At 38.4% G+C, this 19,584-nt stretch overlaps 1 protein-coding gene across 7 annotated transcripts in view; it reads right to left on the bottom strand.

The window, feature by feature from the left end:
• The window catches only part of LOC139947976 (1-phosphatidylinositol 4,5-bisphosphate phosphodiesterase beta-4-like), a 146,475-nt gene that overhangs the window by 17,923 nt on the left and 108,968 nt on the right, over positions 1-19,584 (bottom strand). For 2 of the 7 annotated variants that reach the window (XM_071945916.1, XM_071945941.1), the window contains 7 exons: positions 12,894-12,920; positions 6,651-6,868; positions 4,795-4,866; positions 2,495-2,642; positions 1,667-1,751; positions 1,170-1,346; positions 479-581 (listed from right to left, as the gene is read on the bottom strand). In XM_071945916.1, coding sequence (XP_071802017.1) covers positions 479-581; positions 1,170-1,346; positions 1,667-1,751; positions 2,495-2,642; positions 4,795-4,866; positions 6,651-6,868; positions 12,894-12,920 — 830 coding nt within the window. Of the gene's footprint in view, positions 1-478; positions 582-1,169; positions 1,347-1,666; positions 1,752-2,494; positions 2,643-4,794; positions 4,867-6,650; positions 6,869-12,893; positions 12,921-16,529; positions 16,557-17,673; positions 17,707-18,746; positions 18,777-19,584 lie in introns of all 7 variants that reach the window. The other 5 variants (XM_071945907.1, XM_071945932.1, XM_071945925.1 and 2 more) reach the window with 5 other exon arrangements.

Here is a 19,584-nt window from a genome sequence, read left to right as displayed (position 1 = left end):
CACTCTCAATGCTGCAGTGATTCCACAAAGGTACTATGTTTAAAGGAACAAGTTGCCTTGGATCAGACGAGTTGGTCTATAAAAAGCATCTGTAACCCTTTTTTATCAAATGCATATGGTTGGAAAGATGTTTTAAAAATAGAATACAACGATCCAGACAAGTTTGCCTCGAAATTGCGTGGTTTTCCTTTTACTGTGCGAACTAACACGGTCGGCCATTTATGGGAGTCAAAAATTTGACTCCCATAAATGGCCGACCGTGTTAGTCGACGAGATAAAAGGAAAACCGTGCAATTTAGAGGCATGTTTGTTTGGATCATTGTGTTCTACTTTTACAAAATCTTTCTACCCATATGCATTTTATAAAAACGGTTACAAACGCTTTTCAGATACCAACTCGCCCGATCCAAGGCAACGTGTTCCTTTAATTTATTACATGTCACTGATTTTCACAGAGCTCTTCAAGGTAGTCACTCACCCTGACAGAACACGTTGCTGCGATAACCCCATCCACCGGTGACTCTGAGAAGGGATCAAATGATTTGTCTGGTCGTCTCATGAAGTCTGGTTTCAAGAGATACCTGTACAGCAATGAAAAACACCATCAGAACTATAGTGTGGTTTGAAAAACTAAAGAATACGATACCAGCTCTTTTTCAGAACCTCAAGAGCTTATATCATTCCATGGTACAACCACTCTACCCTCCCTCGATCAAAAAATATAGATGATTTCTTCAAATAAGATGTTCCTGCCTACTTATATCTTAAATAATGGGAAAGTTGGGAACGGCTCAGTCGCCCTTCGCTGCCCTGCGTCTACAGAATGAGGCTCCCGCATTTCTGAGAAAAGCAATCTTGTTGCCTGTATTCAAATATCTCCTTAAGACCGGCCTCTTCCAAAACCACTCCTTATTATTTTGTTTGTACGCCTCTCTTAATATTCATGCATGAGGTACGTCACAATGCTAATCCAAAACAAGGCTATAGGTGCAGCCACTGCAAGTGATGGCGGACAGGCGCCCATAGCCTCATTTTGGGTAAGAACTATGACGTCATGCATGAATATTAAGAGAGGCGTGTATTGTTGGTTTTGTTTCGTTCTCGTCTGCTGTAAAGCGCTCTGTTCTTCGTAAAGTAGAAAGTTTTAAATAGAATGTAATGAAACTCACCCACAAGACCCATTGTATTCAAACTTTCCCTGATTGAGCTGCATACCGATATCAGGCATCTGGAAATTGAGGGCCACCATCTGACAGCCAGCGTTCCAGAAGATCTGTGGCATGTAATTACTAGAGTCATAGCGCCCTCCCTTGGGGTAGATACGACTCATTTGACGTTTGTTATAGCTGGGGGTTAGCAGGGTCAAGGGTTCATTCTGAAACGGTTTGAGCTATGTTGTAATTTGATCAATCTGACAAGTCTACTAAAGCCCTGTTCCCACTGAAACTTTTCTTCCGCTACCATGCGTGAAGTTACCATGACTGGCTTTGGTATAATTCTACCGTGCTTTCCAACCTGGACTTATGTTCCGCGACGTTTGCAGATTTACAGAGCTGAGCTATTCCCATTTGACTTTTTACCCAGAAAACAAATAAAATAAATTTCAATTGGTACAGGGGGAAAACACACAACTCTTGCGTCTGGTATAACACAATCCAAAGGATACTTGACAAATTCTATACAGCTTGTCTTGATGTAGCCCAAACCAACTGCCTCATTGAACGATGACATGTTGAAATGAAAACCACGCTCTGAAATATAAAACAAACAAATGTATTAAGTCAATACTGATTTTCCTTTGGATGTGTGCCGAATGGGGCCTTAAGCCGGTAGGTCCCTTGTGTTGTTTAATTCAGAGAAGGGGTTTGCCCAGGTGTTTCTGGTATGGTCGGCAGCAGATTGCACCACATCACCTTGTACACCCTTACAAGGGGGCTAAATGTATTTAAATGGGTATCATGGTTCATATATAGTTCAGAAAAATTAATGAGTGCTTTGAAATGCTCCTTGGATGTGAGAAAATGATACAAGTACTGCATACTAGTCTTTTTGAGTATAAGTGCCTGACTTACATAATGGTATACGTTTTTATAAACTTTTTGGTCAGGCTAATTAACCTTACTGACTTTTCGGGGAGCAAAACAATCGGACATCAGAATCAAAATTGGAAGAATATCATGACTGAAAGAAACCGGGGTCACCCTGGTCCAGTGGTTAGACTGCAGGACTTGCAATCAAAGGTGTGGGGTTCGAATCCTAACCAAGCTAACCACTGCTTTCATAATGACTAGAAAAGGGATTTTAGTCTAGTTACTGAATCACAATTTCTGGATTTGTGCAATTCATAATCATAGATGATAGACTCAATGTTTGTATGAGAGAGAATGGCTTTTGCAAGCTTTGTGTTTACATCTTCTTGTGGGAGTTTGTGGAGTTCTTATTAAGGGAAAGATCATCTAAACAATCAAGCAAACAAATAAACAAACAAACGTACCTTCAGCGACATCAAAACCTTGGAATTTAACCGGCTGTGCATAGTTGACTAGGGCAGAGAGGAAGGGATGAATGTTAGTAGTAGCTCCAGTGTAGCGATAGTTGGCAACCATGATGGCTTCCTCATCTTGGGATAAAGCCTCCACACCCTACAAGAAAATTCAATCCCTGTGCTGTTAAACTGTTTTAATTGGAGACTTTTGAGACGCTCACGGCAGCAGACATAATGGTCCCTTTTTGGGGATCTGAGCATGCGTATAGATCTTAACACCAAACTACTGGCGAGAACTGTGAAAAAGGACCACCGAAAGTCTCTTATTATCAATATCACATTAGAGACATTATGTCTGCATTTAATAGTATTTGTTGAATATCGCCCTTCACCCGGAAAATGGAGGCTTCACGCCCTTCTTCCATGCACACAAAGTACTTTGTGTCCCTAACAGAAGATCTTCAGCAATGAATTGGCTCCTGTGAAAAATATGGCGTAACTGTCTCGGTCGCTAGAATTACCACAAAGACATGTTTTTTCTATTCAGAGTTTAAGCTTCCTGTAATGATTTAAAATGAATGGCTGAAAAACCAAAGAAACTGCTCAAGACAGGAATTGGCAGTTTGAAGTAAAAAAAAAAACCTTGCTGCGGTGTAAGAACAAAATTACACAAGCAGGCATAAACCGACTGTCCTATACCAAACCAAAGGGAGCACTACTTCAAGTTCTAGTATGCTAGTAATAAAACCATATGAGCATTGCTGTCAGATAAATGTACTGTACATAATGGAAAGCTATATCGTCATAACAGTGCAAACTCGCATATCTCAATTTTGCTAAAATTTAGCACACAAACCCTCTATTCAAAAATCTCCGTGGACACCTAATTTGGACCACATCCAGGCTATTTTAAGCATGATATTACATTTTTACTATTTCAAAACTTGAAAGTGCTATTTTAGGAGATACAATGTTTTTGCACTGATAAGACGTTATAAAGTGTCTATCTATTACAAGAAAAAGCAAGGTGTTAATTACCAAAAAATAGACCATTGCTTTCTAAACTACAGATTAAAACGCAGACAGCATAGTGTATTGCACAATCAAACTACAAAAACCAAAAATTTAAAAGTCTATTAACTACAGTTGCATAACATCCCACATGAAAATGATCAACAGACATTCATTTGAAACCTTCTAATGTGTTAACAAATGAGTTCTGCAGACGTAGGGCAAGTTTTGGCGACCCCAACGAGAAACATGTTTGACCTTCAGTCATTGGTTGAGTGTTTCTACAAGTTTTTCGTGAGTTCAGTCTCGCTGATGCAGTCTCAACTGTTCAATGTACCTACATCACAACTGGTTCCGGTTACCAACCCAATAGTGTGACATTAATTCGATCAATGAATTTCTGGTCAGGGTTGCCAAAAAACATTGCTAGTTTTATGGGCCTAGTGTACCATGAAGCAGCCATTTTGTTTACTACCCATTTAAATCAGTGTAAAGGAAGTATTGGACTTGGCGGCTACAGCTAGGGCTATAGCTAGATTTCTGCGTCATCATGAGTTGAGGTATGGGACGCCCTTAGAAACACTCTCAACACAGCCGTAGCCGTAGCTGTAGATGCCAATTCGGATACGACCTTACTAAACAGAGGCTAAAGAGTAAAAACAGTCTGGCCCCCTTTCGGTAGGGACAGACTTAGTATTAATTATTTCTACTGCAGACTAGGGAACATGGCGACAAATGGTGGCAGCATGAGTAAGGTGAACTAAAAGCAGAAAGTTGTGACAGAAAGAGTGGGAATACTGTAAGAAGTAGCATCCTGATCCTGGTCACATACAGTGATGTGGCCGAGCGGTTAAGAGCACCAGACTCAGCTTGGGTGTTTCTGATCAGCAGAGTGTGGGTTCGAGTCCTGGTCGTTACACTTGTGTCTTTGAGCAAGACACTAAACCATGATTGCTTCAATCTTCGGATAGGATGTTAAGCCGTAGGTCTGTGTGTTGTGTAACACATGTTAAAGAACCCAGTGCACTTATCGGTGTTCCTGGCTTGATTGGCTGCGTATTGCGCCACAGCACCTTGTAAACCATTACATGGTGATATATGTAAAAGGAGAAGGTCTCACACTTCAAATATAGTCCCACACACCTTGCAGAAAGGAAAAAAAACTGAATGTTGAAGCCCCTTGAGCGTCACTGAGTGACAGATATGAGCGCTATATAAGAAGCCACTATTATTACATTACACAATGCCACAAAGTTACAGGAAGACATTCATAAGACATTCATAAGGCATTTTCTTACACTTGCCTGCAGGCTTTCAGAGTTGTCTGTTTTGGCATCTTTAGCCTCAACCAATTGCACTCTGGATAGGTTCTGGGGTTAGTAGTCACATGTTAGAAAGAGGAAGAAGATGATGAGGTAGGAGGAATCAGTCACCATGGCAACAGATGCGATCAAGAGGAGAAATCAATAGAGAGGAAGACAATTTAGACAGGAGTTGAGCAGGTGGTAAAATGACGATTGGATAGAATAGAAGAAAAAGGAATGAGGGAGAAAGAAGGTGTTATGGAAGTTAGGAGAGGGACAATTTAGGGCATCAGATGTTAGTCAGATTGAAATCAGATTAATTATCAACAATCAAAAGAACAGAAAGTGGTCCACAAAAAAACGTCCAAGCTAAATTTCATAAAAAGTGAACCTCAAGTTGATTTGCTTTGAAAAAAAATGTTATGTGCACATTAATTATGTGCGTCAGTTTCCTGTGTCGCATTCATTTGGCTACAATATTTTGATACCATTGAAAACAGTTGGTTTGGAAGTTAATTGATGTAAATTTGCTGGCTTACCACTTTTGATTTTATAATCCAATAAAATACAAACAAGTTATATATTTATTCGAGCAAGAGAAACACATTTTATCAGTCAAGTAAGGTTTGGCAGAGACACCAAGCAATTAACTCTCTCTGTGAGCTTAGGTGGTTCTGAAAAGTACCAGTGATTAACTTAATGTTTTTGATCAAACATCTTCAGTAGAAGTTAATTTTGCTCTGATCCTCATCATTTCTGCAGACAATCAGAGCACACTGATCAAAATGTTGAGTTTGGCAGTGTCATGGCCGAGCGGTTAAGAGCACCGGATTCAAGCACTGGTGTTTGATCAGCGGGGTGTGGGTTCGGATCCCGGTCGTGACACTTGCTACATAAAATTGGGGAGGTAGTGCTTTCTGCTCTACTGGCCAGACTTCGAATTGATGATACCCAAGCCTACATCCGTATGGACTGTGAAGGGGTTAACCCTGTTTCAGCCCAAGGAGTAGGTGGCAACGGCCTCTGGAAAAATAATTGTAGCCCACACCTTGAAGTGGCCTTCAGGCCTTGTGTGTCAGGCGACTTGCATAAAATAAAATAAAAAAATTAAAAAAACACTGGGGCCCAATATCATGGCTCCGCATACCACCAAAATCTGCACTTACAATCACCATTCTCCGCTTACATGGCAAGCGCCGAATTTCTGTTAGCTGTGTAAGCATAGAATGCCTAGTAATGTAGAGTACATGTATGCACATGCAAAAGCAAAAGAAGATTCCCTGCTAACCCTTGCCATACACTTGCCATACACTTGCCATAAGCGCGCAATTCTCTGCTTTCGTATTAGCGCCGATTCTTTGCTTACCGCAAGCAGAGCCATGAGATTGGGCCCTGTTTTTCTCAGAACCACAACAGCTCACAGAGAGAGTTAATAACGTAGTGTCTCCGCAAAAGTTTTTCACTTGATTCTATTCCCACCATGCAAAGTTTCAAACCTCACATTTTATCAGAGCAAGTAAATTACTACATGTAAGTAAACTTTTTTTTTTTTCAGCAATGAAGGAAACAGGAATGAGATGCTTAGCTTGGATAGCAAATAAGAATAAACATGTTATGCGGGATTAGATTTTCATTAAGAATTGCTCTTAATGCAAACTTACTATTCAGCTTTTTCATTGTGAAAACAAAATAACATTTGTAGCTCTTCAAATAAAATCACAGTATCAAGTTAAACTTAGTCCGGTTCATCACAGATGGTTTGCCGTAGATATAGATAATTGAAAACACAAAAATTTGAGACAAAACTGGTCTGAGACAAGACACGTCTTGATCTGGTAGTAGCTTCTTACCTTCTTATTACTATTCTTCATGCTTAGGGATGGCTTCAGTTTAACTGGCTCTGTGACTTCCGGCGTGCTTACCGCTACCTCCTTCTCCGCTACTGGCTTTGAAGAATCCCCCGTCGCCTTGCCGACCTCTCCGACCAGTCCTTCTATGTCTCCAGTTGAGCCGATCTTATTGGAGGACAGTGTCTTCAGCTCGGGATGGGCGTCCAATAGCTGCTGACCTATAAGACAATATGGCTCCTCTGTAAGTACTACAAAACGTACGCGCCAAATTTGAATGGACAGCGTCATATTTATGGTGTAGGATTGTGCGTTAGACGCTCGTACAGTACAGGTGTCTTAGGAAACTAGTTCCAGTCCGTTTTACATTACACACAAAAGAGTAGTAGTGGTGACGTAGAGATGGTTACTTTGGTATACAGCATGCATGACACAGAGTGAACGTGTGCACATGACAACCAAAAAGGCACAACGACAAGGCAAGTAGCGACAGGGTGAAGCAGTGCAAGTGCGGTGAGGGTGATGGTGGTGAAAAATAATAAGAAACAAAATTATTGTAAACCTACCAAATTAAACGACTAGAGACAAAGGTATGTTTAATAAATTAATGTTGTAGAATTGGTAAGTTATTGGTAGTGTTTTCATGAAATGTGAAGAAAAAAAAACATTAACATTTATTGTTTGGATGACATTTGTGTTTGTACCTGCACTACATCCTAAATCTACTATCATCACAATTCCCTTAAGAAATGTACACTTGTCTTCATGAATGGCAAATAAACCACACTATTTCTGTGAAAGCAAACTACTTTATCAAGGCTACTCATGTTGGATTTATTTTTGGTAACAAAATTTTGAAGACTAACTGATGAGATACTAGGGTTAACATGTTTTCTGTATGCAGGACCCAATTTCATAAAGCTGTTAAGCAGAAAATACTGCTTGACAAATTTCTTTGCTAAGCACAAATTGAGTGGGACACCAGTCACAACAGTGTAAACTTAAATGTGATTTCGGCTGGTAACAGTGTTTATGTTAAGCAATACTTGTCTGTGCTTACCAATTTTTGTGCTAACAGGCTTTATGAAATTGGGCCCAGATCTTAAATGTACCACCAGCTGCTAATATATTTCTGCCAGGGATATACCAAGCTCCCTAAATACCTTGCGCTCTGTTTGTAGTTTAATAACCTAGCATAAATGATACTACATGTAGCTACATAACTGCTGGTTATAAAACTTTTAGTTTTCCAAACAAAGCAGAATTAAACCATACTCATTTGACACTTGTCCATCACTACCATCGGGTTTGGCGATAGCCAACATGGAAGAAACATTAGGTCCAATTAGGTGCTTTGTGAAATGTGTTACCATAGAAACATGCATACAGGAATGAAATCATAACAAAGTGTGCAAAGTGAGTTTAACAGCGAGTGATGTGGGCTCTACCAAACTGTGTTCCATCCACCCGTGTTTTAGGCTTATAACTGTGAGCGGACTAGGTGCGTCAGTGCTTAATGCAAAGGTGCCAAACTACTGAGACACAAAGATGAAGTTTTCACTTGTTTGAATTTTGTAATGTCAACTGGCGGCAAACAAATTCTGCTCTGAAATCTAAACAGATTATTAGTAACAGATGCAACCAAATATTGTCATCACCCAAAAAGCTAGTTTGCTCACAAATCTAAAGAAGAATTCAGATCGACTGCAATATAGCATAAGCAAAATTAAAAGAAATACAAATTCCAAACTTTGTCTGTTATTCATGTCCAATACTCTACTACTAATTTAATGCACCATTACTTTTTTATTTGACAGTATCTATGACACTGTTGCATATTTTCTTTGAGTTAGACTTGAACATTTTCAACATGGCTGACGATCAATTATGACGTATACAGTGCAAACAAATAGTACACAAACGCACACACGCCTACGTACCATACAGCATCACGTATTTGAAGCATATCTATATATCTACTTTACAGAAAAAGAGCAGTACTTATTTTAACTAAAAGAAGAACAATTCATTGAAGATTACACAGCTACAATACACCTTCTGCCATGACAGTGCACACAATTTTGTTCCAGTCAGCCATTTTCTGACAACGAACGAACGCATCAACTTATCACTTTAATTGTGATCTTTTTTGGACTATCTCTATGACACCAAAGGCTCACAGACAATTAGTCTTGCACTTTTTATGCCGTGAGAATCAGTGCTTACATTTTTGCTTGCAAACAGGTAGTCAGACTTAAATGTGCTGGAATAGGAAACAAGTTCCAAGACATGGGAGCTATCTACAGTGATTGCCATTTTAACAGATTTTAAGAGAAATTAAGGCTATCTTTAAAATTGGTGGCAGCAGCTTCGGCTTAATCATCACATGAACGAGCATTGAAACATATGTTGCCCATAGTAACAGCCTTAGCAACAGCCACAACCAAAGCTGCAGCCGCAAATTTGCAAGCGGCCTCAAACTTGACTTAAAAAGTTTGTAAATCCTTAGTTTCCTATCCACTTGAAGATCAATCAGGAACATGTTTCAATTACCTGCTGACATAAACTTTAAATGAACCAAAATGTCGCGATACCTCTGGCAAAAGCTTAAACCACCCACCCACAAAAGCTTATTGCAAATAGCTGTTTCACCCCCACTTCAAAAAAAGACGAAAAAACGATAGAAAAGACTGGATTGCTTTAAATTCTTTACAAGGTTTCAATATGATCTACAGGAGGAGTGCAACCTGAACATAGCAATTAGATTGATGCTGTACAAGGCTGATCTCAAGACGTATAAGAAGTGATAGTATCAATGAGGAATATTAATTGACCCTTAAAAATAAGATTGGGGAAAAAATGCAACGAGTTTGAGCAGCAAATTATCTTTGTCATGGCCACATAATCATCACATTTAGACATAACCTCGAAATAGTTTTGTGATTGAAGTCTTGAAATCTGTCCGATTAGAAATCCTCCTGGATGAGGTGTTTACTACTGCACAACATTCAGTGAACAAAATAACAGATGTCATTAATTTTTCAAGTACGGCTTTGACGTCTATCAATTGAGGATGAAGTTAAAAAAAGGTCTCAGGGTTTGTTTTTTACAAACTTACAAAACAGAATTATAAATACAAGTTTTAATTTCACTATGATGACGTTTGATGGGAACCAAAAATATTGATCACAAATTTTATATTGAGGTATTTTACTTGAATTTTTTAATAAAATAGTTGATTTGTGAAAAAATAGTTATTCATCTTTGACAAGATGACCACAATGATTTTTACTGAGACGACTGGAAGAAATGAGTTGAAACTTTCCTTTCAGAAGGTCGGCATTAGATAAAGATATTTCCCCAAAAAATGTCTGGCGGCAAACTGAAATACCTTTTTGTTTTCAAACACTAATGTTATAATTCCCCCCCCCCCCCGAAAAGTAAAAACAGCATTATTATTTAGTTTGTTTTAGCCCTAGCCTAGAGTATTTTGGCCGTGTGCAAAGGAACAACCTTCAATTAAAAGAAAAGGTGAGAATGATTAACTGGCAAGACCGGACCAAAATAGCTATGGAGAGCACCATCATCAACTGACTGTATCTCCATCTCTATTAGTCCAAGGTGTTTCTCCGACCACCCCTCCTCAATTTTCCCCCAGGAATAAAACCTCAAGAGACTCAATTAAACACCCTACTTGTCAAATCAATCTGGGTTTGTACTAAAGGGGGTATGTGGGAGTGGGTAGTGGTGGGCACAGGCAGCAAACTGGGCCGCTGACCTAGTTCAAAATGTACAAAGAGTGAATAAATTGCTTGAGGATTAAAACGTTGCTCTACAGTGTGTGTGAAGTGTACATGTATGTCAAACCAAGGAGGGAAAGGGAGGGAGGCGGGAGCAGGAGAATATCTTGAAGAGGTTACAGCCAGTGGTTGATACTGCACAGTGAAGTGCATTACTTAAAGGCGGTAGACACTATTGGTAATTACTCAAAATAATTTTTAAGCATAAAACCTTACTTGGTAACAAGTAATGGGGAGAGGTTGATAGTATAAAACATCGTGAGAAACGGCTCCCTCTGAAGTGGAGTAGTTTTCGAGAAAGAAGTAGTTTTCCATGAATTTGATTTTGAGACCTCTCGAAATCAACCATCTGAAAGCACACAACTTCGTGTGACAAGGGTGTTTTTTCTTTCATAGTTATCTCGCAGCTCCGATGACCAATCGAGCTCAAATTTTCACAGGTTTGTTATTTTATGTATATGAAGAGATACAGCAAGTAAGAAGACTGGTCTTTGACAATTACCATTAGTGTCCACTGGCTTTAAAATCAAGGCATGACTTCATGCTGCTTATGTGAAAGTATGCAGTACCCCGCCTGCAAACCCATCATTGTCACATTTTCTTTTAACATCATCTGCTAATCATGTTTGTCTATTCATTTATGCATTCATTTTCTTTAGTGACAACCATGCACACTCATGTACCCTCAAAATTGCCAGATTCCTTTCAGGTTTGTTTTTTTCCCAAATTTCAGGCATTTAGAAAACCTCACAACACGAGTGTGTATCAGAGTTTTTCATTTTGTTCTCAAGAAAACATAACTAAACATCAATTTTACAGACATTTTGTTCTCTTCTTCTCAGTGTTTCTTCCTCATACAGTGAAGGTGCTTCTACACTACCAAACGAGTGCCCGATGAGGCTGTACAAGAAAATTGCACCTATAGAGAACATTGAAAGCATTGCTAATATTCACTAAGTTTCTATAACGGTATACGGGTATGCTTACCATTTACATAAGAGGAAAAAAAAAACACAAAGCAACCAAGTTTTCTAAACCATCTCTCTATATATACTCATTTACTTTTGATATTTACCACGACACAACATTAATCAAGGAGTGCGCCACACTTTTCCAAACTCTGCACTTATTTACATCTTTCTATAGAAATTCCTGTCAAACAATAAATACACATAGCCCTCGAAATTGAACTCATTTACTTACTGCTGTGCAACTTCCGTGGGTCAAACTTACAGAGTTACTAGAGCATTTGCATGTTTTACATAGTGTGGATAGGGTCGAAAAAACGCACGTGAAGAATTGCTTGTGTTTGGTTCAACACCTTGAGAAGCATGGACACAGCAACTACACATTGGGTCTACTAGGGGCTATGTTTTAGCATACAGCGTAACCGGTACAATGTCTAAGTTCATTGCTGCTTTTTTAAAAGCAAAACCAGCTTTCAAAAAAGCAATGCTGATCAGTGCAAGATTTTTAAAAATGTAGGCCCAAGCCAAAGCAGATATAAACAACTCATCAGCTATCAGAGCTTGAAATGAACACCACGAATGTTGAGAAAAGTTCACTTCATAAAGAGGCACAAAGAGTTTACAGCTAGTCTGAGTTTAAATGAATGGCATGAGTGAAATTGTTGTTATGACCCAAAAAGAAATAGATAAGTTTTCAATCTTTCGTTGGAATACAAAATTATCAGCAAGTTAAAGAGTATAATGAATTTAAGTAAATACCATAGACATTATAGCGCAAGAAATATTTCTACTGATTTGAATTTTGCATTGAGTATGGGGGACAAAATAAATTATTAATATCCCCATTATGAATGGTAGGTTTGATTAATCCTTTGCCAAATTTCTTTGACCTGTATAAAGAGGGAAAAGAACAATACCCCAAACCTCAGTTTGTGTGTTGTCACATTGTGCTTGCAAATTGCTAACGGCCTGACTAGCAACAAAACAGGAGTCTTATAAAGCGCATGTATCTAAAAATAATGTATTTAATGTGCTTCAATAAAGAGAAATGTTTTTCAAAAATGTTTTGAAAGTTTGCAGGTTTAGATTGCAGGTTAGTCTCTCAAAAAATAATAAAAAAATAATAAAAAATGTCACACATGTTTTGATTTTTCAGTGAAAGTTGACTCAAAGGTGAAGATAGAGAGAGATGATAGCTACAACCGTGAGTTAATAAACCGCAACCGTGATTTGCAGAGTGAAACCAATGGAGAGAAAAAATAAATAAATAAGAAAAAGAACGAGGGATGTGAGGTAGAGATCAAAAGACAGAGTTCAGGAGAAAAAGACGGGCTGAAAAAAAAAATATTTACAACTCAAAAATTATACAGTGAGAAAAAGGCCTTGAAGCACCAGGATGAATGTTTATAAATTTGAATTGAAGAAATGGAATACGAAATGAGATGGCGGCAGAAGAATACTCAAGAAAACTGGCCCACCTTTAAGCTCTTTGTCTTCCACAGCCTCTGGAAAAGTTTGTGTGGAAAAAATATTGGTACATTATTGGTCAAAAATGGCAGTTAATGGCGGCATCTAGGCAAGTTTGAATTCATAGATTATTACATTGTATGTATATAAAAAGGTAAAGTTAGCACACCTCAAAATGTAAGAGAAATCAGAGTATGTTATAAAAGTCACTAGGAAGAAAATTGTCCATTCCAGATGACGACGAAATAATGTTATTGAAGAAACTCCCTTTGAATTAAGAATACAATCAAAAATCTACAAAGCTCAGAAGTCTTCACACAAGTCACACTTACAGATGGAAAGAAAAACAAGAACCACAAAAAAAAATTAACAGAGAAGGGAAAAAATCAAAATACTTGCCTCACGGGTAAGTAAACTTCAAAGATATTCAACAACAAAAAATCTCTTTTTTTTTAGCCCTGTTCCCCAATCGAACATGACAATTGTATGAGCTTAACCAAAACCGAATGTGTAAGTTCTCACAAAATCAAGATGAACAACCAGTTTTCCCACAAACTTACGAGACACTTAAAATGAAAAGTGCAAATTATTATGCCAATGCTTAAAGGTGCCATTCCAATTCCCCAAAATCCCTCAACTAATTTCACCCAAGAAGTTCTCATACTTGATGAAAAGTTCTTGAAGGACATTTGAACGCCTCTGAATTTGTTTACATGATCAAGACTACAGGCTTGTAAAAATGCTCAACACTATTTTTGACTGATTTGACCGCATAATTTCGATTACAATTTTAAATTGCCTTTTTTTCTTTCTTTTTTTTTTAAACAATGAGTGTCTGGATCCGTAAGACATGTCCCAACATTTTTTATTGTAACACATATTTCTGTATAATTTTTTCTTTTTGATCAGACATTAACTTCCTCAAAAAGAGGTGCCTGGAAGAAGGGTGTAGAGCATTACTCCCCTTTTCCTGGCACATGAAAAGCTCAACATTTGGATCAACATGCTCTGATTGTTTTCAGGCAGAAAGCTGGTCAGAGCAAACTGATGGAAACGTAGAGTTGTGAAGGTCATGTCACACGAGGCATTTTACAGGCAGTCAGTTCCAGGCAATCTCCAAGAAGAGAACTCATTCACGTTTTAATGTTCGCATATTTTGCTCGGAGATCGTAAGACATTGTTTGAAAAATTACTCATGCGCCACCACAATGGAATAGACCCTTCCCATGAAATATGTAAATTGCACATAGCGCTTGCGCACTAACGTTTTGGTTGGCAAAATGAGGGAACATCGCGCTGTTTTGTACACAGCTAATGGGTGCGTGACGCAGACGCGATTGCGCGTCTGCTTAGTGCACAACTCTATGGTGTTTGCCAACCATCAGGGTCTGTACGCATGCGTGAATGTAATTAGCATATTTCATGGGAAGGGTCCATTGCACTGCAGTTGGTTGCCTCCAAATTGCCTGTAAAAATTGCCTCGTGCAACAAGGCCCGAACACCACAGGCTCTTTCCGGAACTACAAGCACTCGCTGAGACCTGTTTCATGTACAGGGTGTAAACCCTACAACTAAGATAATAATTTTCATGCAATGAACTGAATTTTTAGGGAAACAGGATGAATTGGCCCCTTTAATTTGTGAACATAAAGTGCTACTAAACAACCTGAGAAGTTATTTCATTTGACATGTGATATAATTACCCACCAGACAAAGTCCCGGACATAATGGATTATGCCCAAAGAAAAAAAATACAACTGGAACTACTTTAGTATCTCCACAGCTACTTGACATCAGCACAAATTCTCCTTGGGTAATATACGTTGGAGATGTTCACGTTATTTATGGAATTGAACAGCTTTACTAGTCATTACTGTTCTGCGATAGGTTTACACGAGTTGAAGTCATTTCATGTTTAAACTTCCAAGCCAGGTGTCGTAAAGCTGGTGTTTTTCCTCCACAAATATATTACGAGACCTACTCCTTTTTACATAGCACCATGTAATGGTTTACAAGGTGCCTGGTGCAATATTCAGCCAATCAAACTAAGAACCCCTTCTCTTATGAACGTGGCGCCCAGCCAGCAATCAAAAGTGTTTGGTTTTGTAGTAGGAAGGTAACCCCGAAGGGCCAGCCGTCGATTTTACCAAACTCTTCCTAACTTAGGATTAATCTTAGGACTCAGGACGGGTTCAGTTCCGTATCCAAATACGTAGGACGAATTGAACCCATCCTAAGTTAGGAAAGGTTACTCGTCCTAACTTGAGCCTAGCGTTCCGTGAAATCAGCTGCCGGACTAACAACCTTTTAGCCAGGAATCGAACCAGGGCCACAGTGGTGAGAAGGGTGCATGCTTTATGCACTTGTCACCCATGACGAACCTCATTCAGAAAAAACGAGCATCTTCCAATTTAGCTTGCAGCTTCCCCTATATTATCAACCACCACAATATCAATAAAACCCATCGACTCCCTCGGACAAATGACACATAAACTTTCCCATACTCAGCTTCAGTGTTTTCAATGCCTAGATCGTCCAATTTGTGCTTGTGAATGAAGTCCATTGTGATAGGTAGTCTACACGTTTTTATTGTGTGTGGACAGCATCTGAAAACTATTCAACATTTTATTTTCATATGCCGTGTATTTGAGGTCCTTACTTTTACTCAATCAAGGCCTGATACCTCACGGAGGTAATGAAGGCAATTGCTTTGGCGCCCTTAAAATGATGCAGGAGAAATTTACAATTTCAACCTAGGGTGCCCTTTATCAAGGAGAAAATGCCTTGGTGCCCTTGCCCTTTCACAAACGAAGCATACTACAGGCCTGTTAATAGCAACAGAAGCATTCCCTTCTGTATATTCTGACACAGTAGAACAACTTCCACCACTAATGATAATAAAACAGTCCCCCACAGTTCGACAATTTCAAAAGTCATACAAGACTCAAAAACTGCCAGAACAAATAGACACGTTAAAAGAATTACTGAAGGTGATTGTAATTGAACTTAATACCATGATGTTTTTATGATATTGGTGATGACCCACAATACACCAACCACACCACATGAGAAGTCTGGTTACCAGAGAGAACAATATGGCCGACCCTCCTTCCACATTGTTGTCAATCTGCTGCTGTTACAGTGGAATACTTACTTAATGTTACAATGGCACCATTAATCATCCAATGTTTATGTTTGTTAGAGTCACCCCCTAACACTTAAAAAAATACGAAAAAACACCTCCCGTTCAATTAACATCCATTTTTATATCCAAGTTACTGTTTCGCAACTTTTAAATTAATTTGTTTATCACATTGTAAATGTTTGCCTCTCCTTATACAATTTTTTCTTAAATTTGTAATAGTGTTTTTTTTCTTCTTATTTTTAATCTCTGTATATTTTCCAGTAATTTGACCTCCGGTCGCCATGGGAATTTGTATTTTTAAAGAATAAACCAATAATAAATGAATGAATGCATTACAATGTCACTTTTTACCACCCAATGTACATGTTTGTTTTAGTCACCCCAAACACCTACAAAAAGACAAAAAATACCACCTCCCATTCTTCCATTAAACCAACTACTTTAAAAAAAGAACAAATTGAGCAAAAGAAAATCAAAACATGAACAAAAAGTAAATGATTACCTTCGGGTGGTGGTTCCTCAGAGTTTTCTAAGCATACAAGTAATAAAATAGTCTTATTATAATACTGTTGTTAATGTTTTGTCCCTGTTTCACACGCATTTCAAACTCAAGTAGGACAAACCGGAAACCCCACAAACAACCACCTTAAATGAAAACTACCAGAAAGTTTTAAGAGTAAAAATCCAAACAGTGAATCAAACCCAAATCACTGAGAAATGATCAAGAGAACCGATAGCCAGAGGTGCGGAATTATTAAGGAAAAAAATGTTAGTGTAGAGGAGAAAAATCCAAGTTGGAACCAAACTTAACCATTCATCCAATAAGTGTATATATTTTTTTAAATAAAATCTCTGTTATGGTTAGTTGTGAATTTAACCTGTTATGTTTCTCCCACCCTCAACTTTCTGGGTTAGGTTATTTTTGGTTTATTTTGCTTTTCTTTGAGAAACAATCTTTGATCGTAGCTTTTTAATGTGACTGAAGAACAATGTTCAGAAAATTGTCAGAGTCAATGTTATTTGAAAAGAAATTCAGAAATTGTTCTGATTGTAAGCAACCGTGTCAAATACCCACTTAGAGAGCTTGGCAGTATGAATAAACAATTGTTTTGTTATACCTTTGTATAATTGTTATTCCTCTTCTCAAAGTTCTGTTGTATCTTCAAACATTATTACGCCAGACTATTCATTGTTTAATTAGCAGACGAACAAGAAACAATTCCCTCGTACCCACGGTTGTTTCGTACACAGCACTGGAAATTGACCAACGCTGGGAACGATCAAGGTGATGTACACCGGTGTACATCACTTTTCATGTTACCCGGCCCGTCGAGCCATGTAACATGCATTTTTGTTGCGCGTCACGTGATTGGTTCTCAACCAATCAAACTTCACAGTTTGTTACCGAGGTATAACAATAACTTTTGGTAACTGGCTACTGGCTAGATTTACTCTGCTGACAATCCAGCCAGTGGCAGAGCCAAAGTCGCTCCATTTGAGGCAGCTTTACACAATCGTAATTTGTTAAAAGTATAATCGGCCAGAATTAGTAGCTCAGTCACCCACTCAAGTTCAGACACTCAAAACAGATTGACCAGAATATCAGGTGCTAGTCTTCGTTCAATACCAAAACAACTTGTACCCACCTTTGTTGTTATTTACTGTTTTACTTTTCTTAGCTGGAAAATGGTAAAACATCCAATTCATTCATTTTAATGTTGATGGCACCAAAAAGCAAAGTGTTCATTTAAGTTGACGGAATTCGTGATGGAACAAAAAAATGAACAGAAACTCCAATGGGGGAAAAAACCAACAACTCATCAGATAATAATGCATTTGTTAAAAAATAAAAATGAAAATGAAAACAAGGTCAACAGAAAAATTGTCAGATTCCAATGTAACAAGAATCATGGAAGAGACAGTTCTCAGACGTGTAGAAGTAAACATAGAAGACAGAACAGATTCATGAAATGTAGGTAAAGACGATCATGACCCCAAAACGAAAATGACAAATATTTACAAAGGTGCTGTTCCGATGATAACTTCACCACCACAATGCCTACCATAGAGGCCCAAAACTGTGTACAAGTGTTCATACTAATTAGACTAAAATTTAAACAAAAGGCACTGGCTGTTCACAGAGTGGTGATCACGTTTCGGGATAAGGGGGTAGGGGGTCATTACTAGGACTGGAATAACAACCATTTAGAGAACGATCACGAAGGTGTACTGTAGTTGTGCTGGACAGGCATGATATCTGCCGTCGATTTCACAAAACTCTTCCTAACTTAAGACTAATCTTAGGACTTAGGACGAGTCCCAACCCTGCACTGTAGCATGCGGAACTTAAGATTAATCCTAAGTTAAGACGCGTTACTCGTCCGTACTCGATATAAGACGAGTCCTAACTCTTTGTGAAATCGACCCCTGACCCTTACAAGTGCTGACCTACATGTGCACATGTAACAGGCTTTAGTAGACTATCCAGGTTATTTTATCACCGTTCACAAAGAACCGGAAATCAGACTTCAGTAGGATGAATACCATGCCTAGTCTTGACTTGTGTATCTGATGGCCATCACCCAGTGTTGGATACCAATTTCAAAAGGTAGTGACAAAAAAAAGTGCATATTATGAGTGGAAATCCTTTAAGAAATATGTGTCAGGGGTCAGGATGGACTACCGGTACATGTTGTGCTGAAGATTGTAGATTACGCACCTTCGCTACTATTACCACTATCCTGGGAGTCTGAAAGATTACATGGGTATAAAATAGGAAGCCACGGTCAATGATGGAACATACTTTGAAGAAAGTTATATTAATGACCTGGTAACATTAAAACATCACAATGTCAAAGGAAGCCAATGACCTCATAATATGTTAAAAGCTTTCTGTGATGAAAGACTGTACATTGGTTGCAGTCGATAAATCAAGGACTCCAAGTAAGTCATTAGGAAAACCCATTTACCAAAGAAAATTTGTATTACAAAATGTCAATGGCTGATGTCAGATTATATGAGACTTGAAATTCCCAAAAAGTAAAAATAGTTTCAATAATGGAATGGGGGAAATGAAAGAAAAAACAATTATCAGTAGAGAACAGAGTTGAGGAAACCTTTACAGACCCTTTCAGCGGGCCGCTATCCCTGAGGTAAAACAATGGAAACCACTTGTGTACAGAAAACAAATTCTATTTCCAGGTGACTTTAATGAGGGCGTGGTTTGGGTCTTGTAACGTCATATGCAAGGGGTCTACTTAATAAAATTTTCAAGGCCTTCTTTTGTTTATCTTTTTGTTTGTTCTGTTTGGAAAATACCCAAATTGGTTGGTCTATTCTAAATGCACTTTACTTGTGGTTTAAATTTGTTGTTATAACTTCCCCTCAAACACAACTTTATCTAGAAATGGGTTGTATGTTTAGTTTAAACTTTTTGCATAGCCTGTGGAAACAAAGCAACAGGAGTGTAATGCTACAGCTTCCATTACTCTTACAAGATACAAGCATGGACTAGAAAACAAACTACAATATCATTCTCCAGCAACAAGTTCAGATTG

The sequence above is a fragment of the Asterias amurensis genome, chromosome 1 (assembly GCF_032118995.1).
Source record: "Asterias amurensis chromosome 1, ASM3211899v1".
NCBI lineage: Eukaryota > Metazoa > Echinodermata > Asteroidea > Forcipulatida > Asteriidae > Asterias > Asterias amurensis.
This window is presented reverse-complemented; position numbering and strand designations above follow the sequence as displayed.